This window comes from Bombus impatiens, unplaced genomic scaffold (assembly GCF_000188095.3).
Source record: "Bombus impatiens unplaced genomic scaffold, BIMP_2.2 scf_4016, whole genome shotgun sequence".
In the NCBI taxonomy this organism is placed as follows: Eukaryota; Metazoa; Arthropoda; class Insecta; order Hymenoptera; family Apidae; genus Bombus; species Bombus impatiens.
Genome location: NT_180435.1, coordinates 598,373 through 620,932, shown reverse-complemented (window position 1 = coordinate 620,932; position 22,560 = coordinate 598,373). Strand labels below are relative to the sequence as shown.

At 38.0% G+C, this 22,560-nt stretch overlaps 6 protein-coding genes and 1 long non-coding RNA gene across 8 annotated transcripts in view; 4 read left to right on the top strand and 3 right to left on the bottom strand.

Moving 5' to 3' along the window:
* LOC100745112 (ephrin type-B receptor 1-B) overlaps positions 1 to 4,044 on the top strand; it is a 97,758-nt gene extending 93,714 nt beyond the window's left edge. For both annotated transcript variants that reach the window (XM_033324621.1, XM_024372245.2), the window contains exons 17-18: positions 1,198 to 1,272; positions 3,060 to 4,044. In XM_033324621.1, coding sequence (XP_033180512.1) covers positions 1,198 to 1,272; positions 3,060 to 3,324 — 340 coding nt within the window. In that variant the 3' untranslated portion in view covers positions 3,325 to 4,044. The remainder of the gene's footprint in view (positions 1 to 1,197; positions 1,273 to 3,059) is intronic.
* Positions 4,045 to 4,107: 63 nt separating this feature from the next.
* On the top strand, positions 4,108 to 7,523 carry LOC105682032. The gene is made up of 2 exons (XR_004462907.1): positions 4,108 to 4,913; positions 4,954 to 7,523. It is a non-coding gene; the product is annotated as an uncharacterized LOC105682032 (long non-coding RNA).
* Positions 7,524 to 9,434: 1,911 nt separating this feature from the next.
* On the top strand, positions 9,435 to 10,528 carry LOC100748070 (60S ribosomal protein L34). Its single transcript, XM_012393753.3, has 4 exons — positions 9,435 to 9,533; positions 9,696 to 9,767; positions 10,121 to 10,318; positions 10,395 to 10,528. Exons 2-4 carry the CDS (start codon positions 9,703 to 9,705, stop codon positions 10,486 to 10,488), a joined length of 357 nt encoding a protein of 118 aa, XP_012249176.1. The 5' UTR covers positions 9,435 to 9,533; positions 9,696 to 9,702; the 3' UTR covers positions 10,489 to 10,528.
* LOC100744989 (protein APCDD1-like) lies at positions 10,504 to 14,111 on the bottom strand. Its single transcript, XM_012393755.3, has 5 exons — positions 13,688 to 14,111; positions 13,177 to 13,318; positions 12,523 to 12,754; positions 12,024 to 12,437; positions 10,504 to 11,847 (listed from the first exon to the last, which is right to left on the bottom strand). The coding sequence occupies exons 1-5, from the start codon at positions 13,728 to 13,730 to the stop codon at positions 10,879 to 10,881; spliced, it is 1,800 nt and encodes a 599-aa protein (XP_012249178.1). The 5' UTR covers positions 13,731 to 14,111; the 3' UTR covers positions 10,504 to 10,878.
* Positions 14,112 to 14,424: 313 nt separating this feature from the next.
* LOC100747949 (nucleolar protein 11) lies at positions 14,425 to 17,010 on the top strand. The gene is made up of 4 exons (XM_003494863.4): positions 14,425 to 14,849; positions 14,932 to 15,463; positions 15,541 to 16,571; positions 16,674 to 17,010. Exons 1-4 carry the CDS (start codon positions 14,718 to 14,720, stop codon positions 16,800 to 16,802), a joined length of 1,824 nt encoding a protein of 607 aa, XP_003494911.1. The 5' UTR covers positions 14,425 to 14,717; the 3' UTR covers positions 16,803 to 17,010.
* On the bottom strand, positions 16,982 to 19,339 carry LOC100747829 (cytochrome b-c1 complex subunit 2, mitochondrial). The gene is made up of 7 exons (XM_003494862.4): positions 19,161 to 19,339; positions 18,734 to 18,870; positions 18,465 to 18,656; positions 18,169 to 18,385; positions 17,655 to 18,086; positions 17,366 to 17,587; positions 16,982 to 17,268 (listed from the first exon to the last, which is right to left on the bottom strand). Exons 1-7 carry the CDS (start codon positions 19,203 to 19,205, stop codon positions 17,182 to 17,184), a joined length of 1,332 nt encoding a protein of 443 aa, XP_003494910.1. The 5' UTR covers positions 19,206 to 19,339; the 3' UTR covers positions 16,982 to 17,181.
* A 172-nt stretch (positions 19,340 to 19,511) lies between these two features.
* LOC100747707 overlaps positions 19,512 to 22,560 on the bottom strand; it is a 9,918-nt gene continuing 6,869 nt past the window's right edge. Inside the window, exon 9 of the mRNA XM_012393754.3 lies at positions 19,512 to 22,560. This exon is cut by the window's right edge and continues 4 nt beyond it. Within this exon, the coding sequence (XP_012249177.1) occupies positions 22,186 to 22,560 (375 nt within the window). The 3' untranslated portion in view covers positions 19,512 to 22,185.

The following is a 22,560-nucleotide window of genomic DNA, read 5'->3' as shown; positions in this document are numbered from 1 at the left end:
TCAGCAAAGCAATCTACGATACGTATACTTATTTATAAAGAGAAAAGTGTTTTTTATCGATGTGATGTTGGAGCGACCGCCAGGCGCGATGAATTTTATCCATCTTAGCTGCCACGTAGAGATCGCATAAAGAATATTTATGGTTCTAGTTAGAGTGATTTAAATGGGAAATTTTATCAGAGTATATACATATATACATACATATATATGTACCCCGCAGTTTTTTTGGTAGAGATATAACGAGAATTTATAGAGGACGAATCGAAGCAACGAATAGCAATATACGTAGAATGGGTTTAAGCTGGGAAAGCTTAGGGACGGGCAGAGAGGATTTTAACCGCGAGACGCGTTGTCATAGTCTTTCAGATGTTTTTCTAATTCTTGATATACGTAATGTGTGTATATATATATATATATATCTCACAGGAGTATACGTAAACATATACATATATCGTAAAGAAGCGGATATATATATATACATATATATCGATATAGTATTTATTAACGTCACGACTTTTACCGCAACAAAAAGAGGAAACTGCAAAGACTTATTAGCATTTAATCACGCGAGCTACCATTCGACCAGATTAGAATAGTATTTTTCTACTTGAAAGTCGAGAAAAGTCAAGGAAAACCGTACCGAGAAATTGTACGCGATATCCCAGGTTGTTTTCACGCCGGGACGATCGATTCTTGCGACGATACGCGCGTCGCGTCTACGTTATAGCGAAAAATCTGGAGGAAAGGTCGATCATAGCGGAACGCGTCGCGACACACCATTACAGGAAAAATGGAACGGAAGCAAGATAGAACGGGACGACGAACGAAGAGGGTGGTTAAGATTTCGCTGCTTCGAAGTTTCGCGGATTCGCGAACGATTTTTCTTTTTCGAGACGAGAATCAAAATGGACAATCAGCTTAGACGCGTTACGCCCGCGGAAATCGAATCGATGCGCGCTAATTACCTTAGAGTTTACGCTGACAATCGCGATAAACGAGCTTGGCGCGAGCACACGATCGCACGCTTGCGCGAACACACTGTACAGCGGTACACTCGAGAGAAATCAGGGCAGAGATGAGACGAGAAAACGTACGCGATACACATAAACACACACAGGCAAACCAAACACACGTACAAGCAAACACACGCCAAAGTGTGTGACCTCGATCGCACTAACAAATGCTAACAATTGTCAGAATCAGGGAAAGGGGTGCTCCACCCCCACCCCCACCCGCCTCGTCGACATCCTCCAACGTGCATTTGAGGAAAAGGTAAAAAATCAAGAACAGCTTTCAGTCGACCCAAAAAGAAAAAAAAAAGAAGTAAAGAAAGTACGAAGGGAAGGAGGAGCAACAAGGCAAGAAAAAGAATAGTTATTCGGCGAGATGTTTCACGATCGACGAGTACGTACGACGTAGTACCACCTACCGTGCGAGTCTCTCGGAAAACAAATTCATCGACTCGACCTTTTACGAAGTTATCGATTTCGCGTTTACGCAAACGAGTCGCATAATTAGCATGGAACGTTTTCAAAGAAGAAATCTTACGTCGATAAATTTATTTATCCGAATGAGATAGCAGAGATACTTGTAAACTGCACGGTGTATTTTAAAAAGGAACGTACCGATAATTATCGTTCTTCCATGGATTTAAATTTATGGAGTTGGTCGACATGGCTTGCAACGATAAGCGACTTACACGTACGCGTGTAGGCGCGTGCAACGGATTCGATTCGTTGCCTTTTTGCTCCGTTCGCTTCGTTCGAATCACCATGAGTATTGCTGCCACGTAGACAGCATTTGCTCTGCTTGTATCCTATTAGTTCGTATCGCACTGCTTGCTTCATACGCACCATTATCCATTCACGTCTACGTAATACGTCCAGCTGATCTCTCAACTTTGTGTATATCATCAACGTAATAACACCGTCATTAGCGACTCTCACCATCGTGTCACCGTCGATCACCGATCGCTAGCAACGGTTCCACGAAGGTTCGAATTTTCACGATCTCGCCTGTGTAACCGCGATATTCGATCGACTTTTTCCGGCGTGCAAGCAAGAGCTTGGTTGGAGGGCTGGTCGCGTGCATCGTAGGCCGGTCGACGCGCGAATCGAGCGAAGCTCTCGGGCAAGGTCGTGAAAACTTATCGAGCCTCGGTCAAAGTGTACATAAAGATATTTTACCGGCCCTTTTAACATCCGTTTTATACCGTATCTACCCGTAAATCCGCCCGTAAAAGATCTATCGTGGTAAATGACACCAATGGAACAACTTCTCCTAGAAACGAGTAGCGAACCCCCGAAACTCGATTCCGAATCACGCTCTTTCACCCTAACCAACCACCTATCGACTGCCGATTCTTTTCTCAACTCTGCTCGCAGAATGTCTCTTACGTACGTCCGATAAACCGCGTATCGCGAACGTGGATCTTCTACGAGAAAGTCGATTTTTCCGTCATCGGCGAGAACGACTTTCTGCGAGCACGAGAATCAAAATGTCCATGTATCTTGTTGCTAACCGATGGATATTAGTGTACATATACTCGATATAACATAGATCCCGTTTGTGTGAACAGATCTAGGGCTGAGTACGAGCGTAGCTGTTTCGACGACCCATGTAATTGGCGATCATCGAAACGGCCGACCACCACCACCACCACCACCACCACCATCCTTCCTTATTAGAAATATTTCGATAATAGAATCCGAAATGGACTTGAAATTACTCTTTACAGTTCGAAGGTGAAAAGACGAAAGCGTTTCTCCGATTCGGTCGCTTAAAACCGATCTGATCTTCTCCGATCGAAACTGATCGTTTCAGAACGAGAACGCCGATCCACTGGAAATCGGTTTGTTTCTTTGTCTTCTAATTTTCCCGAGACTCGATCGGAGACCGAAGCGCTTGCGTTTTTCCGCTCTGTCCTTAGAATCCGATCAACGACCTGTAGAAGCTCGAACGAATTTCAGGTCTTTGGTTGCTCATAGTGTTCCCCTGGATTCCTTTATCAATATCCCGGAAAAACGAAGGATTCGAGTGTAACAGGAAATTTTCGACAGGGGCACCAATCCACTGGCGCCGGACGCGGTGGACTTGACGCAGCTGACCTCGGTCAGCGAGTGGCTGGCTTCCATCAAGATGTCACGGTACGCGGAGAGTTTCGAAAGATCCGGAGTGACTACCTTGGAGGCGGCCGCGCGCGTTACCGTGCAAGAGCTGACGGCGCTCGGGGTGACGTTGGTCGGACACCAGAAGAAGATAATGAACAGCGTGACAGCGCTCAGAGCACAGATGTCGGCCACTTCGCAAGGTTTTCTCGTTTAATCGCGTTGACGTTGCGACCGACGCAGGATTCGATCGCACGTTCCATCGACGAAACGCATCGTTCGTTCGAGAAGCTTTCGCGTCGATCACCCTCTGAACGGAATCGTACGAAGGCACGACGGTCCGGAGCATCGTCATCCTAGTCAGGGCGATAGACGTTTTCCTTCGAAGAGAAGGAACGTTGGTTCGCGAACGCGAGGCCACGAGCGACGGGAGAAGCGCGAAAAGACGCCGGAAGAGCCGAGCTCCGCCGCCAGTTTGGCAGAATCGGCGAGGAACCGCGTATCGCAGACATTCCAACGGTGAAAAAGCACCGGAGATCCGTTCGAGTTGCCGCCTCCCACGTCGGATGGAAGACGACGAAGTTGGACGCCGCTGCGACGGCGACTCGTCGAACCTAGCCTAACGAAACTAGCGCGAATCTTCTTCGACGGACGAACCACGTACGACACATTTTTTACCAGACTATCGCGACGGGATAAACGCGCGACGAACGTATATCGCGACTCCGCGAACGAGTCCGCCATCGACTTTCGTCTTTCTGTCGTTAGAAAATTTTTCTCGCGCGCTGTCCAACTCCGTGGATCGTGGCGTCGCGTCGAAGACAACCGAACTGCCACTGCACGATCACTGCCGTATGAAATTTAGAGAACGTCGCGCGACGAGCCGACCACGTCGATCCTACCCGGAAGCCGAACTTTTCCAACCTGCTCACCGTCGAGACTGCCCAGCGCGCCGAATCGTTGCTCACGCGTACGCGCAAGATCCGTCTTGCCACAGACTTTCTCCGGTTTCTCGGTCCAAAAACGCTCTTTGCTGTCAACGAAAAGTCGCTGTCTCGTTTCACAGTGAGTTCCTAACGTACGCGGCGCGAAGCGAACGGTGAACAGGTCCTGCAACGATTCGCACGATGCGCGCCGTCGAATGTCTCTACGGTACGGACCAATCGCGCGAACCGATAGACGGCCTAATAAAGTATCAACGAGCCCCGCGGCTTGCCCCTCGTTTCGTTCCTCCGTGCGAAAGTTTTCGAGCAACGATCGGTCGTACGAAACCGAAACGAAGATTCCACAGGTCTAACGATACGTTTTAAGATAGCCATTTACAGGAGGGAGAGAAATCGAGCAGGGTAACGCGTCCTCGCTGCGAGTCTGGCGCCGCGTTTTACGTCTCCCCCCGTGCAGCGAATATTTTCTAGCTATTATCGACGAAGCTCGATCGATGTACAAACGCAGGGCGCGTGTTACGCGCGGCTCGCGCGACGCATGTAGATATACGAATACGAAAAGCGTTGCCATTCCGCTCCGCTTTTGCGAAACGATCGAACGAGCGACGGGTAATCGCGCTATAGACTGAAAGCGAAATTGCCGGAAATTGCTCTAGATGTTAAATAACGCGACGACGAAGCTCGAAGAAAGGAGGATTCTTGCCTTCGCGTTACCTATATCATAAGTATATCGTTTATACGCGATTTGTATAGGTACCTGTCGATCAAAGGGAAGAGGGAACGAGTAACGAAGCAGGAACATGTGCCAATAACGCGAAAACAGCGAGAGCCAGAGAGAGAGAGTGAAAGTGTGTGTGTGTGTGTGTGTGTGTGAGAGAGAGAGGGGAGAGAGAGAGAGAGAGGGAGAGAGAGAGAGTGCGTGAACGAGGGAAAATGTTTTGCGCGAAAGGGGAAAGAAATGGCGCACGCTCGTCGATTAATCGCGTAATCGTCGATTGCGAGGAAAAATGGTCCCTATATTATTAAATATATTATTAAAAGAGAAATAGATTATACGGTGCGTAATGCGGGACAGATTCGTTGGGAACGATCGTGAAAGCGTGCAACGAGTAGCCGAAAGGAAAGAAACCGCGAGACGCGTCCCTCGACACCGTGAACATATCAAGCAGTTTAAAAGAAAGATTTAAAGAAGGACGATGAAAGCGCGAGAAGGAGCGTGGCGGGTAAATTTTTCGAAGCAACGACGAGCGAAAGATGTTCGGCGCGAGGTCGATGCGGAAAAGTTTTCGCGACGACGCCGACGCGAAAACGGACACGCGGATTTACCTTTGTACGAGCGGTTTCGAATTGTTTCGCATCGCAGACGCAACGTCCGTGCCGCAGCGTGCGCGCGTAGCGACAACATCCGATGAATAATAGCGACGATGGATGGTGGTCTGTATCTTGTTGGATGCACGTTCGCTGATCGTAAAGACTGCTTGCCTGGCAGACGCCCGTTGAAACCGGCGAACGCTCGCGCGACCAAGTCGGCCGAGCCACGGGAAATTTGTATTCTTAATTTAACGAATTACGCTAGAGATATATAGTTGGGAAAAGGGAGCCGATGGACGCCACGATGGACGAAATTGCTGGCGCGCGAAAGAACGCGGAATAACTGGATTCGTTGGTTCGGCTGGATCCATCGGTGCGCGTCGCGCCTCTCCGTTAGGAGATCGTTACGCGAGGTGGTTCCGTTTGCACTGGAAAAATGCGAAGGGAGATGCTGGAGGGTCCGGTTCGGTCCGCGTCGTTTCGCGTTGAAGGGCGAAAGGTCGCGTGGCGAACGCGCACCCTCCATTTAGGAGAGAAAGAGAACGAGAAGCTACTGAGAATGGCGACGATTAAGAAGCAATAAGCGAATACACGCAAATGCAGATTTTTATATAGAGAATGTTAACAAATTTCAGAAAATATTAATTATCGATAGCGCTATCTTCCTAAATGTTCGTATTAAAAGTTAAACGAGAAGCAAAAGGTAAAGCGTGAGACTTTAAGGACAAAGTCGGGTGGAGTCCCAACCGAATCGCGCGATATCGCCACAGAGACGGAGGAGAAACGATACGAGAAACGACGATACGACGTCGCAGCGTGGCGTTCGGACGAATTTTTAGAAATACGAAAAACGGATCGAACGAGAGGGAAATTTCGGCCGGGACTCCGCCAGAGGAGAAAAAAAAGAGAGAAAGAAGATTTTAAAAACTTTCAGCTGTAACTATTTGTGTCTAGCGACGAACCTGCGAGTGCGACCTGAAGTTTTGAGAATGTCGATAGTTTCAGTGAATTAATATTTAGATTTCATAGATCTCTGTCGATATTACACGATCGTAGGCACGAAACGAGCAGAAGATAATTAGTTAGAGCGTAAAAGATATCTTATTAGAGACCTTTTCCATTTCACTTGAGTCTTTCGCGTTCGAACCTGCCTACAGCCTGTCTCTGTTTCTCGAGTCTTTTCGATCGCATTTCCTCCTCCTCTTCTTCTTCTTCTTCTTCTTCTTCTTCTTCTTCTTCTATTTCTACTTCTACTTCTACTTCTCCGAGAACCACGTCATTTGCGTACTTTGATTCCCTGTATTTTCCACTCTCCGATTCTAATACGCAGGGCGCTTCTTATTTTGTAAGAGACGAGAATTCAAGGTGCGAAAACGTCGAGAGAAGGAAAAGCGATAGGAAAAATAATTGCGTAATCCGAATCAAAATTTACTTCGATTCACGCGAACGACGCTTCAATTGCGTTTCCTCTCCTATCGTTTTCCTTTATATTCGCCTTCTTTCCTTTATTTTTAGTTACGATTGTATCGATACTTTTTCTTTTTTTTTTTTTTTTTCTTTTTCTTTTAAGTAATCGTTACTCTTTCTAACGAGGAAACGCAGCGACGAGCAAACGAATGAGAAATCGTTGAACACATCCTCCTCGGACGCTCCTTTACTTAAATACTTTTACTCGATTAACGCTTCTGTACTACTATTTATTAAAAACAAAGAAAGCCTTATTTATTGTTTAGAGATCAGACTAAATTAAAAAAAAAAAAAAAAAGAAAGGACGTTCTAACCGTGGTAGGTTATCTATTTACCTTACTAGAATCGTACGAAAGGGGACGGAAGAAAGATAAGAGAAGAAAAAAAGATCATTATTTCCTTACTTCGCTGTTTTCGAAAAACTCTGACCGCCGTATAAAAAGAGACGAAAGGATAAAAGAAAAAAAAAAGCGAGATACAGCATCATGGATACGATCGTCGAGTCTCTAAGCAGTTATGTTATCGATTAGTTAAGCGTTTTTTAAGCGATCTACGTGCACATTGTTCGATTCTCTTTTCGATTCGTTTCCCAACTTTTTTTTCTTTTTTCTTTTGCCTTTTTAACAGTCTGTTTAACAGCGAACTTTGTCAAAGTACCTGCTTCGGAAACGAAAAGCAAACAAAAAAAAAAAAAGATAAAATAAAGAAAGAAGAAAACATATATTAAATTCGCGAGAAGACAAAGCACACAGGTACCGTCCCGTATATATTATAAATAGCTCATCTACTATCATGTACACGCATCATAATTTATGTATACTCATCGAACTGAGTTTTTACGATAAATTGGTTCAGCGAATCACCATCGTGTGTCCTCGATTCATTGTATAAAACGAAAGAAGCGACAAAGCGCGACAGATGCAATAAGAGAGTTAATGTCGACAAATTTTGGAACGTGTCTAAAAACATTTTTCCTATGGTGTTGTCAAGACGATGTTGAATGTAAATAAGATATAATAAATAATATACCTTATACGATGTAAAACAACCACCAGTCATTCTTACCCAACCCACTGGAACCGAACGAGTTCCATTCGTTTACGTTGTCCGATTTCCTTTCCTTAACTCGGCGATCGTTAAAAATTAAGGCTATGGAATCTTTTACGCAACCGTAAGAAGCTCAAAGGTACAAAAATGCACAGAATTCCACTCTTCGTCGGTCGATTCTAAAGCTGTACGAAATTACTGTAAAAAAGGAGCGATTAATCGTCCAGTTCGATGGAACTTTGGTGTAAGAAGGGAACATGTAGCTGTCCTTGTCGCGCAATATCGCGTTCCTCGTCTACGACCACTTACTTGATATGCTGCCATCTATCGAACTCGGTTCGAATCACGAAAAAGTAACAGGAACATAGAACGTGCGAAGAGGTATCTCGCCTCTTGTTAGACAAGGAGCGCACTACTGTGCGACAAGGACAGACTTATGCCGTGTGAAAGACAAGTCTTGTCCGCGAACAAACTAGGATTGCCATCTATCCCGGCACACTCCAACTTCGTGTTCCGGCTTCGTCACACAGATGGCAGCACGTGGTTTGTCCGTAGACAAGGAGTGCGATATTGCGCGACATGGACAGACATCTCCCTCTAATCCGGCTAATGTTCGCCAATTACTATCTATCCGAGAAATATTCGTGTACTTTTGAAGTCGTCGAATAATTAAGGATCGTTTGGCAGATTTGGAGACGTACGTCTGTACTTATCGCGCAGTGGTGCGCTCCTTGTCTAACAGAAGGTAAGATACCTCCTCGCACATTGTATGCTCTTGTTACTTTCTCGCAGTTCCAACCGGATCCGATAGATGACGATCCTAGTCGTAAGCAAGGACCGCGTTACTGTGGGACAAGGACAGACAGACGTCTGCTTCTATTTCATCGAATTTTGGATAATTATTCTTTTTTTGGAAAAAATTGGTGCAGTCCTGGAAGTGGAATAAAGCGTAGACGCCGGAAGTGTAGACGTGGAATATTCTCAAATAGTTGTGCGGTGGAGCGGAAGAGTTGTGTTAGACAAGGAGCACGATAGTGCGCGCGCGACAAAGACAACAGTAGCGGTTGGTTCCACCTTTTTCGTTCTAAATTACAATGATAATTTTAATCTTGTAACTGGTACTTAATATTTATTTCAAAATGCATGATATATAATAAAAATGTGTAATATGTAATATATAATAAAATAAATAAAAAGAAGCCAACCAAATGTTCAACATTGCTTAACTTTAGCAGTCGAACGGGAACGTTTAAAGAGAGTAATTTCTGTGTAAATTTCTGTCCCTCCTTATGACTCTACTCTCTAACTTAAGATTTATCTAGTCTAATGCCTTGGTGTTAAATATTATTACCTAAATTTGGTACTCGTATATCTGTTTAATTATTTCGTTCTGATTTTAATTTTACACGAAGGTCTGTTAAAATCTGCTTTGTGTAAAAACATTCTCAATGTGTTTCGCCCTTTGCACCGTGCATACTAGATTTGAATACATTAAAAAAGAATCCCTTGATCTAATATTTCTCTGGTATGCTTTTCGTTTATGGCGAAATATTTCTACTTATTTAGCGCTAGAGGGCAGTGCTGTTTCGAGGTTACGCTTGCGTACAATAAAGTTGCCCGATATTGTCGTTTCCTTTTCCGCTTGGATCTACTAAAGGTTCGTTCGAATTTTATATTTTACTTTAATACCCGTAATATCTAGATTAATCCTTGAAAACGAAGTTGTTTTTGCAATTGCTCTGAAATCGATGCTCTTTAACGATATAATTTATTATTATATGAACGAACCTTCCTGCTAAGAAACGAATATATATTTCAGAAGCAAAATGGTACAGCGACTAACGTACCGACGTCGATTGTCGTACAATACAAAGAGTAACAGGAGACGCGTGTAAGTATCTGGTTTCTTTAAAATATAACTAGTGTATTATTGCATTAGACACGTTATTGTATTATATTTACGTTGTTAAAAATTTCCTATAGAACTTCCTATAGAACTAGAAGAATATAAACATTTGATCATTTGAGGTTATGTTTTGGTTTGCTTTTACACGTGAAATTCACATGTGCCCTATTTAAAGTCGCATAATAGTGTTTTCATCGAATATAAAATAACATTTTCCTTTAATTATACGCTACTTTAATCGGTTCATTAAAAACAAAATATTTCACTACGCAACAAGTAGATAGTGTTTCACTGTCAAATTGTGTCTGAGAAATAGTGACAGTATTATAAATTTACAGTGTGCGTACTCCTGGAGGAAAATTAGTATATCAATATCTTAAGAAACCCAAGAAGATACCAAGATGCGGACAATGCAAAGACAAATTGAGGGGTATTCAACCAGCCAGACCTATGGAAAGGTCACGAATGTGCAGACGAAAAAAGACTGTCAAACGTGTATATGGTGGTGTTCTTTGTCACAAATGCGTCAAAGAAAGGTATAATTCGATTTCCTTTATTTACGCGAGATAACTATCTGAACTATTCGTTATTCTTCTGGACCTTTGTTTGTAGAATCGTTCGTGCTTTCCTCATTGAAGAACAGAAGATTGTCATAAAGGTGATGAAAACACATGCGTTTGCAAAATTGAAGAAAGCAGAAAAATAATTTTTCTTTTTAATAATTAAATAAAATATATTTAAAAGGACAATGTGGCGCGAATTATTTTCTTATAACTATAACAGTTACTTCGCATCTGCGCTTTTTTCTTTTCTTTTCTTTACCATATATTGATACATGTGTATTTACGTAGTTGTAAAACATTATAGTTTGAAGAGTCTATCATCGATCGAGACTATCGACTATCAATATCAAATGTTTCAAAATTCTTTCAAAATTTAAAGCATAAAGGTATACGATATATTGCCATTACTCGTTTCATCATTCGTCTACATATTACTTATACACGATCTTTTTCTTAATTACAAAATATACCCTGTTCTGTTTTCTATTCTTATGATTAAAGATCTTTGGAAGAAAATAATTTGAATTTTATCATCAGTAAACGAAATGTAATCGATATAAAAGAAGTAAAACTGTGGAATGTATGAGCAAGGAACTTGTTGAAAGACACATAGCAAATGAAGAAAGGAACCAGTTCCTCGTGTATCGACTGAATCGGTTGTACCTATTTCCTCTTCGAAAAAGAGGCAAAGGCCTGGATTCTCGAAAATGGTTTCGCGAAGGTAGTTCGGAACACTGACGAAGAGGAGCTTCCCAAAGATCATCCTTCCATGATGCTAAAAGCAGAGTGTAATCCCCTCTCCAATCGAGACCAATTCTTGCTTTAAATTTCAAAGTTGCAGGAGCTTCGAAACCCGTTCGGAACATGCAATTTTTTGACCATATACCCGCTTCGTTTCTTATACGTTTAAGTTCTTTCGTAGTTCCTTCGCAACTGGTCGATACCATATTGCTAAGAGGTATTAATAAACTTTCGAGAATTCGTAATTCTAATTCAGTCGTTCCAGAAGGTAAGGTGTTATCTTTCTGGATCTGAAAAGCATCAACGGTGGATTCCTGTTTCTGAATCTTCATCTTTTGCCTTCGTTTCGATTCCAATATGTTCAATTCTTCTGTATCTTGAAATAAATGACGATAAACGTTCAACTTTAGATCTTTCTGAATTCTTTCCAAATCTTCCGTATTGAGTGTCTTTACGTTTGAGTTTTTAACATCTCGTCTTTGTCGAACAGCACGTTGAACGTAAGTTCCTGCCGCGTTAATCGAATACAACGAATTGGAACATGCAGAATCACCATAATAATTCCAACGCGCGAACCACCTGCTATTATCGGAATAAATCCGAAAGAATCTCTTAGACCAAAATCCTCCATCGATGCTTTCACATCTAACACTTAACCAAAGACCGCCGATCACTGCTGGAAGTGGTGGTGCTTGATGAAATAAAGGTGGACTGTACTCCGTTGCACGATATACACTTCCACAAATCGGACAGTCAGTAGCCTGCAATATTAAAAACATTCTGATTAAAATTATTAGATAAATTGCGTTATCGATAAGTAAACTGCGGATATCTGTGTAAAATTCATATTTTTATAAATTCAATTAAAGGAATGGAAGCTAAGAACACAAGAGAACTGCTTTATGCCATTCCTTGTCTATCGATAAAGCATACTTGCCGTATCGGCGCGTAGCAAGGATGTAGATTGCAAACGTTTCGGCTTTTGTTGTGTTTTCTGAGAACGGGCATTTCGAGCAAGTCCACCAAGTAATAGTTCGATCCTTTCACGCATCTTACTTTTACCGATCGCTTCGCTCTTCGTAACGATATTAGGTCTTTTTATTTCAACTCGGAGTACATTTAATTCCGAGAAATCGATTTCGAACGATTCCAAACAATTCATCGTATGCTGTTTTTTCGGCCGTAATAAACGACTTTGAAGAGAATTATAATTCAAATCGTACATATTTAAGTCTGTGGGTGATGAAAAATTCATGGATCTTTCGTAAATGAGTTGCGCTAGATAAGGACGCCACTTTGTTTCGGTGCCGCCGCAACTTGCGTTCATGATACGTCCAAATTTATGAGCAACCTGATAATTTAATTTAAAAGTATAAAAACTCTGTGTCGCTTGATCTTGCATCCTGCAACATCGAAAGAACACTTCATCTACCTACCTGTCTATTAAGTGGTATCAAGTAAACCGAATCCAATTGTACGCTAGTTTCCGTAGCACCAGGAATTGCGATAGATGGGGATAAAATCTTAACGGAACCGCGTGCTACGACAGTATACGTTGCGATGCTGCATGACTCTTCGTCGTAATGATATTGTAATAGAAGAAACGAGTCGTTCTTAAAAAAATTATACTTCCTTATGATATATTTTGGACCAGCTCGTATTTCACACCTGAAGAAACAATAATGTCGATTTTGATGTCGAAAACATTCGTAATAAATTCAAGATGCAGCCAAGTTTATCCCTTTCTGGATGAATTTTTTGTGAAATAATGAATATAATAATATGAACGATAAAACGCTCAAACTCCAAATAATTAAATTTAATTTAATTTTTTAAATGAGATATGCAGTCCCATTTGCAATAAGATGCTACGTTCTGACAGATCTCAATAATGTTAAAGAAATTACAATTAGACTATGGATGTTAATGTGTTTATGAGGAATTTAAAGATATAAAAATGCACAAAACGTATATGATAAATTAAAATATACGAAGTATTATAATATGCGTAACCATTTTAAAAGTTATCGTAATGGTATGTATTATCCCATTGATTCCGAAAGGGCAAAAAGTATTATAGAAATATTTACTCGTGGGATATCCACGTCGAATGCAGTCTAGATGGTGTATTATCGGTAACAGCTGCTTTGTCGTCAGAATCAATTCTTTTCATCATCATTTCGCAGTTATCATCCTCCGTCTCGGATTCTAGAGAAACTGTATAATCGAACCCTAAGAATAAAGAGAACGTAGAGCAAAAGATCAAATGATTTCAAAGCTTTCAACGATCCTGACAAAATTATAATCTCGTGACAAAGAAAATGTGAAGGAGACGATAAAATTTTATGTTCTGCCGCATTTACGTTTCCACACCCGTCTTTTTCTGTCTTTTCGATTGGTATTCCAATCGGATCGACAGTGAGATACGATGAACTTCGTGATGTTATGCAGCTGCCCAAGGTACGCGTATCAATCAGAAGTAGAAGAATGTTAAGTAAATTTTAAAAAAGATCTCAATATAAGAGTTGATCTCGTTATGATAAATGATAAAATTAATCGTTGGAATAACACCATCTATGAAATATGCTTCAATTAACTTACCTATAAACAGGCATAAAAAAGGAACAGTGATCAACGGTTGCATTCTTGATCACAGCGAAAGTTTACAGGATAAGATATTTTATTTATCAGCGAAAATAAATTTTGCTGAGATGAAAATTTTTTTACACCAACCTAGACAAAAATATGAATAAATTATACTCTTATTTTAAAAATTATACTAATCTGCTAAAAAATTGCTTTGTTATCTTAAAACTCCTTCTGAATGATCTGGACGAACTCAAGTATTGTTCAAGTCACCCTCAATATATATAGCTTTATCCCTTCCCGACCTTCTTCGTCCAACTGAGTAGTGGACATAAGTGGTAGATGTATCTACTATCTACAATGTTAAGCATTTAATTTGCATTTACGTTTTGAAAGAAAAATTGAATTTAAATTGGTCGAGTTTAATTCGAGTAGCACTGATAAGATTCTTAATTATCAAATATTTCTCTGCCTATGATAGTATTTAAAAAAAAAGATTTCTCTGTAGTATATTTATCCTTTTTCTTATCCAGTTTTCAAAATAATATTAATGATAGTTGATAATTAATCGCGCCGATTAAACTTTATTTAAAAATGATAGGATTTAATAAAATTCCAATATATCTTGCAAAAGTGTTTTAGGAATCTTCTACTTAAATACTTTGTTGAAAGAATTAAAAACGATATAAGTAATTCATACGAATCATTATTTTTTAAATTAAGAACTGAACATAGTACGTGTTTCAGAATACGGGGGCGTTGTATTTTGCTTGCTAGAGATGGCAGAACAAACTAACCTATCTGGATTTCACAACTTATTTCTATAATAACAATTGAATTCCATTATTTTATCATTCAATGCGGACCGAGTGAAAATATTTTAATATAAAATTAAAAATTGAGATTATTGAAAAAATATATTCGGTGTAATTAATGAAGATGTCGAAACTTCAAAACCAAACGTTAATTACAAGTGAAATGTATGCCATTTCGTTTTGAGCCTTCGAGCACGTGATTAAAAAAAAATTGTTTTAATAAGTTCGAGATGGCAAAACTTTTTTCGTATTATACGCTATGTCCGCTTATCGATCAACAAAATTTGTTAGGTGTTGAAAGAGATTCGGATAGCGGATGTGCAATCGTAACATTAGGGAGAAATATTGTAATTCGGTATAAGGTAAATTATTATATTAATAACATTTGTTTATATTACAATCAATGTTTTCTGTTAACTATAAGTGATATAATGCGTTTTACAGCTACAGGATTTAAAGCAATTGAGTAGTTGGACCAGTAAAGATCGACTAACGACGCAAGTTATTTATGATGAAACAACATGTCAGTATGCTGCGGTATTTAATGAAAAAAAAATACGTCTTTGGACTGCCGAAGAAACAGATTTAAATAGCATCAAAGGCTATAAGTTTCAGTCTCCTTTGCATACCATTGTTACATGTGAAGACTGTCCACCTGTATTGGTACGCAAGGACGGAGCTAGTGCTTCACTAGAAACAGCTATACAAAACAGAAAATCTTGGTCCAAAGAAGGGCCATTAAACGTCAATGAAAAAATTTTAGATTGTTATTTGATCCGTACTGGTGACAAAATAAGTTTGTGTATGTTGACTGAAATTGAAGGAACTTATAACTGTGTTATAGTTAAACTTAACAATGATACCTATTCTGAAGAAACAAATTGTGTCAAAAGATTGGAGTTGAAGCGAAGATCGGAAGAGTTAGTTGGTCATGCTGTATTGCAAGCTAAAAACAAAGCTTGTCTTCTAACACTGTGTAAGTGTAAATGTTGTTCTTAGATCTTTAATCCCTTTTAAAATTATGCATATTTTATATTTATTTTCTGCTTCCAGGGTCGCATGGTAGATTGTACAGTCACCCTTTAATGGAAACAAACAACGAAGCTGCTTTAAGTACATTAATTGGTATTATCAATAACATTAATACCAAACATCCAGTAGTTATGACATCTCTAAATGAGGCAACTGTGGCAGTTTATGGGGCTGATGTTTCTGAAGAGGGGGCTGTGTTAATGATTTATAATGTACAATTTAAACTGATACAAGCTGCTCAAAAATTAAAATTGTATACAAAAGATGCAAAGCTGTGGAAAATCGAGGACAAGTTGTTGCTTGCTGCTAATAAACATTTAGCGATTGCTCCTTATCATCTTGCTCCTCAAAAAATAGCAACTTTGCTTGGATCATCTTTGAATTTCAGAAACGATGATGAGAATACAGATAATAATGAGATTGTTGTAATACAAGAATCAACAGTAGCACAATGGGAAAAGAACGGATCAACTATTATTAAACAACCAATGCAAAACCTTTCAAAAAAGCTTTCTAAACAAATATCGTCTTATATACACGAAGGATTGAGTGATGCCGCGATACAAGAAATATTGATTCCGGAGTTAATCGAGTCGAAAAATGTTGAAGCAATTATATGGTGTTTGAATAATTTGAAAGATTTACCAGAAAAGTTACTAATCGACCTCTTAATATTTTCGTTAAGAAATCCTGATGAAACGTTTTTATCTTTACAAAATGGCACAACCGATGATTTCTCAACTGTCAGAAACTCACATTCAAGAAATGATTTTCTTGATAAAATTTTTAGTCTTACTTATTCCGACATTTCTTTGTCGTCTTATCTTAGGAGCGGTTTAAATTTTGATGAAATACTTCGATTATTGCAATATTTAATACAAAAATTGGACACTCAAGATTTTTGTCATGATGTTATACAGCAACCAACTGACAAACAATTATATGAATGGTCTAGTCTTTTGTTAGAGTCTCATTATCAACATTACGTGTTATCACGAGATCCAGAAGTTTCGGTGCTACTTAATAAACTCAGTTATGTTTTAGACGACCATGTAAGTTCACACAAAATAGTGTAATTGCTTTAATAATTGTTCAATAAGTATTTTGTCTTCTTTATTGACCTTCGCTAATTCATTTTCAAAATTTCTTTGCAGTTGCAAGTATTCAAGGATATGGAAAATATGAGGCCCATTTTAAAAAGAACGATTAGTGGCAAGTCATCGAAATCATTACAAAAAAATCGTAACAAGTTTTATACGATAGAAGAAATAAAACTCTATTAAAATACAAAGTTTCCATTCATAATTTACACGTACATATGCAAACATTTTTAACATTGATAGTTTCTTTCATCACCATTGATATGTAAATGAAATTGTAAAATATTTTCATATATAAATATGTATATATAAACGACAAATTTAATAACACATACGCCGTTAAAACATATAAAAAGTAAAACTGGAAATAAAGAATTTTTATTTTTATTCATATCTACAGAGTTACACAGTTACTGAAACAAAATGCACATGGATATTAAATATCTCGTGCCGATTGGGATTGGTAGCTTTCATATATCTTAATCTCAATCTTCACAATTTTGGAAAGAACTGGTATCAATTTCTGGTGTCATTTGTGTCTTCGAACAAAAAGCTACTAAGTTTATTTTAATTCATCAAGATATGGTACAGTTTTCAAATTACCAAGGGAAGCTATAGATAATTTTCCTTTGACAAGTTTGTCAGCCACCTGGAAAATATTTGTTGTTAATGTAACAAGTACAGTTGAAGAATATAAAAAACGTATTATAACCTGCAAATAAAAATTATATTATTGATATACGCACAGTTTTAACATCAGACGTGGAAACTTTATCAATGGCGTTAGCTATTGATACTGGTGAGGAGACTTGCCCTTTAAGCAGAGCTTGTTGTTGCATACTTTCCAATAAACAAAGTGCATTATCAGCTGCATCCAAAACTTCAGTTTTTAATATATTTTTACCACGAGCAACCTCACTTTCAGATATTTTTAAAGATTTCAACCATTTGACAGCTTCTTTTGTCAACTATAGTAACGTGAAAATTAATATTGAAATAATATTTATTATAATTATAAAATTCTGTACCACTTACAGATCCTACTACATTGGATGTTGAACATAATACGACACCGAAAAGTCCTGAATCAGTATAGCTAGCATTAAAGGTTGATAAGCCAAATGGCTCTGATCCTGCAATACTCGAAAGTTGTTTCTGTAACGAACTTGGACTACATCCCCACTTAACTCTCGGTCCGTTACCGGACGCTCTTTGCAGTATTGCACATGCTAAAGCTTCTTTCTCATTTTCTAACGATACACCTTCTACAGCTATTGCTACACTAGTTAAACTTGATGTAGTTTCTTTACGAACTTCTCCAGCATAATATTTGGTTGGTTCATTTGCATTATCTGCTGATTCAACACTTAAATTTGATCCCAAAGCACTAAGTTCTGCTAATGAAACACCAGTGCCAACAACTGCGCATCTAGGTGCAGTACACCAAGTATTGACAAAATGTAATAGCTTTAAATAAAAAATAGAATATACTTGAGCAATAAGGACATGTCATTATTTGTCAAAGTTATTTTATGATAATTGTACTTACACCTTCCGAATTAATTTTGCCTACTTGATGTTCTGGAGAAAATAGAGAATATCCAAGTCCACTACGATAAGCTGCTTTATGCAATAATTCAATTACCAAAGCTGCATCAGATAAGGAACCAAGTTCATATTTTAATCGAGGCAATTGATCCTGTACTTCCCATGGTTTAAAGATCTGCTTAGTAGCAGCACATTCTAGATATTGAAGAGTATCTGCCCTATTGATAAAAAGGAAATGGTATATAGTGAAAGGTTTATTTTAACGCTAATAACAAAGCAACATAAAAGAAACTTTACAGATTGTCTCTAGTGATCTGCAATGTGTACGCTATACTTTCACGATCAAGAATGGTTATTAAATTTCCACCATGCTGTTGAATATTCCTTGTTATGGCAAAAGCACTTGAAACAGAGGTACCTAATCCTGCAGCTATCCGCAAATGATGTGCTGTACCTTGTGTATCATAAGTTTCATTTCTTGATCCAGCTCTATACATTAAATACTCATATAACGAAAGAAATATTACAATCAACATATGTGAACAATTTGTTTAGATTTCAAATACCTGAAAACAATGGACACCTGTGCAATTGGAGAATTGTTATCATAAGCAGCAACAGTAACTTTATTGCTTAAAACTTTAATTTCAGGAGTTGCTGCAGAAGAACTTGGTGCGGTTGCTGCAACTGCATAATGTCTGACCTAATACATAATAAAACTTGTTTTTAATCTTAATAAACAGTTATCTTAATGTTTCTAAATTTCTTTAATAGAAGATTTCGAAGTTTTAGAAGAGTAAACCATTCTCAAAATGTACTTATAGTTAAAGAAGGCTGTTGTAAAAATGACCATTGAAAAGTTATAAGAGGGAATTGACATTCAGAACAGTATCAAGTCGTTTACATAACAGCTAAATGACTGATCTTATTTTAATGAATAAGAAACGACGTCAATTAACAATTAAAAGATAGAGAAAAGAGAATTATTATTACCGCAGGACTACGTAGCAAAGAAGACCGCATAACTGAGCTAACCATTTCCTCGTTTCCAGAAAACCTCTCTTTAAGAGGATAATATGAAATGGTACTGCTGAACTACAAGACTATAGATCGCAGTCAGCATATACCAGCTAACATATAGTTTCGTCAAGTGGGAACAACTCCTGTGATATCAATCGGTGTCGCTATGTTCAGCGAGCGCAGAATGCGCGTCAATTTAAATTATTTTAAATGAAAATACGATGATCAAATGAGGATAATAAATAATACTATAACTTTTCTTCTTTTCTACATAGTTATTCTTATTATGATAATAGATACAAGAAGGAAATATAACTTTCGTTGTGATATTATTTTTATGGTTTATTCTATTAATTTTGCTTGCCATATTAAGAAATCCGATACAAATGTATTCCGTGTCATATTTGTACTCGTGAACATTGTTGTTTAAAGTTTTGTGTACTTGTAGCTAGTAGTATATAAATACACGAAGAAGGGAAGAAATTGTTATTTTCTTGGCTACTTCTGTTGTTCCTTATTTGAAAGGGAAGGAATAATATAAAATGTGTTAATACTAATTAAAAGCGAACAGGAAGCCCTAAATTGCAAAAACGCAATATACAATATAAAAGAAGAAAATATCAATGGTATTAATAAAAACATAAATAATTGATCGAAATTTACTTCTGAGATTAAAAACTTATAGTTGTATTATATAAAAAAGAAAAACGTGCAACGAACACACATCTATCCAATTATGTACATACTTGCATATATATATATATATATATATATATATATATATATATATATACGCAAACACTTACACACACACATACATACACATACGCTTGCATACATCATACATACATACATACAATTGTATATTTATACCTATCATTAATACTACGAGTATTTTTATTTAATACAAAATAATCGGTGCGTTTATATTAAAACTGTACATATAGTGATAAACGTCCTTATTGATTTGGCACAGAGGTTGCACGATTTCTTATTCTTTGGTACCGGCAAACGATTCGTAAAGAAGATTTGAAAAAGCTGTAAACTACTTGTATGTGTGTGTGTATATGCATCTTAATATATATATGTACTCTGTAAATAAGTTTGATTGGTATCGTTACCAATCTTAATCAATGCTTATATTTATTTTAACAACATTTCAAAGATGAAAGAGTGTATTTTATGCAAATGAAATAATCGTTGCAATTTTTACGGTATCGACATTTGCAATGCCCAGGATATTATAATAATAACTAATATTACTTTAACATGAATGTAATATGACTAGAACAAAAATGAACGTTTAAGTGTCATTATCACCATGTATAAATACACTTATAACTATCGTTAGGCAACTTGATTGATTTATTTCGCGGATTGTGATTTATCACAACTGATCAAAATCACAATTCACAATGTTTCCCGAGAGGTAAAAATTTTCACGTGCATTAATAATATCGCAGCTCTTCGTTCACTCCTTTATCCGATTATTTTCTTACCTTTGCATACGACAACCTGACTATGAATTCTTAATCTAAATTTAAAAACAAGAACGATGGTAGGAGAGACAACGTCGACGTCGTTGACTAATCGTCCGAAAAATACTGTTGCAAAAATTTATGGCAGCTACCGTTACATGTTACAAGTGTTAGAAATACTTTCTTGTCGATGAACAAGAAGTAGAAGAATATATATGTTGAAAGTTAAGTAACATTTTATGTGAAGTAGCAATTACCTCAAAAAATCTACCACCAGTTAACGAAAAGTATGATTACTATGTTCAAATTTTACATGATTATATGTATAAAAGAACATATGTAGTATAAATATATGTATGATCTGAGAAACTGAGAAGCTAATCTTTTTCTTCTAATCATGCATCGTACTTCTAATCGCAGAACGAATTTCTACAATTTTGTTCATAAATAGTTTAAAAAAATAAAGTTCACTCCAAAAATAATAGATACATGTCATTTTTTACTATACACTTTTACGATAATCACGTTCGACCGGTTGACTAATCCGACCATGTGCTTTAAACCACTCAAAAACTAGACAATCTAACATAACTGATTTTATTATATTTGTGCGCATCTCTGTTCCAGAGTTGTACTTTAATTTGAATGGTAAAGTTCTAGAAGTTTTTACTGTATCTAACGTTGACTTGAGTCCATTATTATATGTGTGCAAGAAAGGTCAAATAAAGTTTCGACATTCAATAATTGGTCTCCGTCGTTTCTTATCTATAAGGGGCATTTAACAAGTTCCCGTACGTGGCGTCTGAGTTACCAACCAATGTATAACTCGTTCAAAGTAATCCTATGTTTGCCACCGGAATTAATCTGTGACAGCTTCTTGCATTTTGGCGGCCGAGGAAAATTGATCTGCGATCATTTCAAGCTTTTTCAAACTTCCTCCAAGGGATAAAAGACACGAAGTTCACACGTAGAAGAGACCAAAATGGGTGCTTCAGAATTTTCCACTTCCTGTTCCGCAATTTATACCGAACATTTCCTAGGTGAGGATGAACTTTATCATGGAGAAGCACACCGTTGTTCAACTTTCTAAGACGTTTGATCTTGATCTGTCTGTGAAGCTTGCCTATGGTTTTGTAATATGTTACAACATTGATAGTCTGGTCATGTTCCAGTAACTAAAAGTTAGATATTACTCATGTCTATATTGCGTATGGTCTGAAAACGACGCCACGAATGGAAACTTTTTGAATGATCCTCATAATTTAATATATAATTTAATATATAAAAGAATTTCACTTCGACTAGTTCACGGTCTTGAATTTTTATGATTCTGTGTAGAGAAAACGGAAACGAAACAGATTTAATATTATCTCGGAATATTGACATATATACCTTAGTGATATAGCATATTCTTTGATTATTTACGATTGAAATAGTTTTATAGCAAAAATTATATTGGAAAAGTTACTCGGTGGGTATTTTAAAATGTTAGGTAAAGGTACTGAAATTCTCTGTATTAGTTAATAGTAACCGGAATAATGATGGTATCCTGGTCTTGGTGGATGATACGCAGCAGGACTTACAGGATAACTTGGATTGTACCCTGACAAGGAAGGTGGTGGAGGAGGAGAAGGTAGAATTCGTCCATCAACCGAGTCAGGTACAATATGTGGATTGCCAGAACCTGCGGGTTGAGGACTCGTTATTACCCGAGCACCGGATCCGTGTAAGTGATGTGGTCTTGAAAGAGTGAGATCTACAGTGTGACGTCCACCTGGTGTAAGATCTAAACTTACAACCCTGAGAACATCGCTATGAGGGTAGGGTGGAGGAGGAGGTGGAGGTGGTGGTGGCGGTGGAGGCGGTGGTGGAGGAGGAGGAGCTGGGGGAGGCGG

Excerpts from the sequence above, each read along its gene's own strand:
- LOC100748070 (XM_012393753.3), top strand. The coding sequence starts at position 9,703 with ATGGTACAGCGACTAACGTACCGACGTCGATTGTCGTACAATACAAAG. Across the intron at positions 9,768-10,120 it reads AAGAGTAACAGGAGACGCGT|TGTGCGTACTCCTGGAGGAA; the intron begins GTAAGTATCTGG and ends ATAAATTTACAG. Across the intron at positions 10,319-10,394 it reads CACAAATGCGTCAAAGAAAG|AATCGTTCGTGCTTTCCTCA; the intron begins GTATAATTCGAT and ends CTTTGTTTGTAG.
- LOC100744989 (XM_012393755.3), bottom strand. The coding sequence starts at position 13,730 with ATGCAACCGTTGATCACTGTTCCTTTTTTATGCCTGTTTATAG. Across the intron at positions 13,319-13,687 it reads TTTTTTATGCCTGTTTATAG|GGTTCGATTATACAGTTTCT; the intron begins GTAAGTTAATTG and ends CTTTATTCTTAG. Across the intron at positions 11,848-12,023 it reads CCTTGCTACGCGCCGATACG|GCTACTGACTGTCCGATTTG; the intron begins GCAAGTATGCTT and ends TTAATATTGCAG.
- LOC100747949 (XM_003494863.4), top strand. The coding sequence starts at position 14,718 with ATGGCAAAACTTTTTTCGTATTATACGCTATGTCCGCTTATCGATCAA. Across the intron at positions 15,464-15,540 it reads AGCTTGTCTTCTAACACTGT|GGTCGCATGGTAGATTGTAC; the intron begins GTAAGTGTAAAT and ends TTCTGCTTCCAG. Across the intron at positions 16,572-16,673 it reads GTTATGTTTTAGACGACCAT|TTGCAAGTATTCAAGGATAT; the intron begins GTAAGTTCACAC and ends ATTTCTTTGCAG.
- LOC100747829 (XM_003494862.4), bottom strand. The coding sequence starts at position 19,205 with ATGGTTAGCTCAGTTATGCGGTCTTCTTTGCTACGTAGTCCTGCG. Across the intron at positions 18,386-18,464 it reads CAGATCACTAGAGACAATCT|GGCAGATACTCTTCAATATC; the intron begins GTAAAGTTTCTT and ends TTTTATCAATAG. Across the intron at positions 18,087-18,168 it reads GCAAAATTAATTCGGAAGGT|CTATTACATTTTGTCAATAC; the intron begins GTAAGTACAATT and ends TTTTATTTAAAG.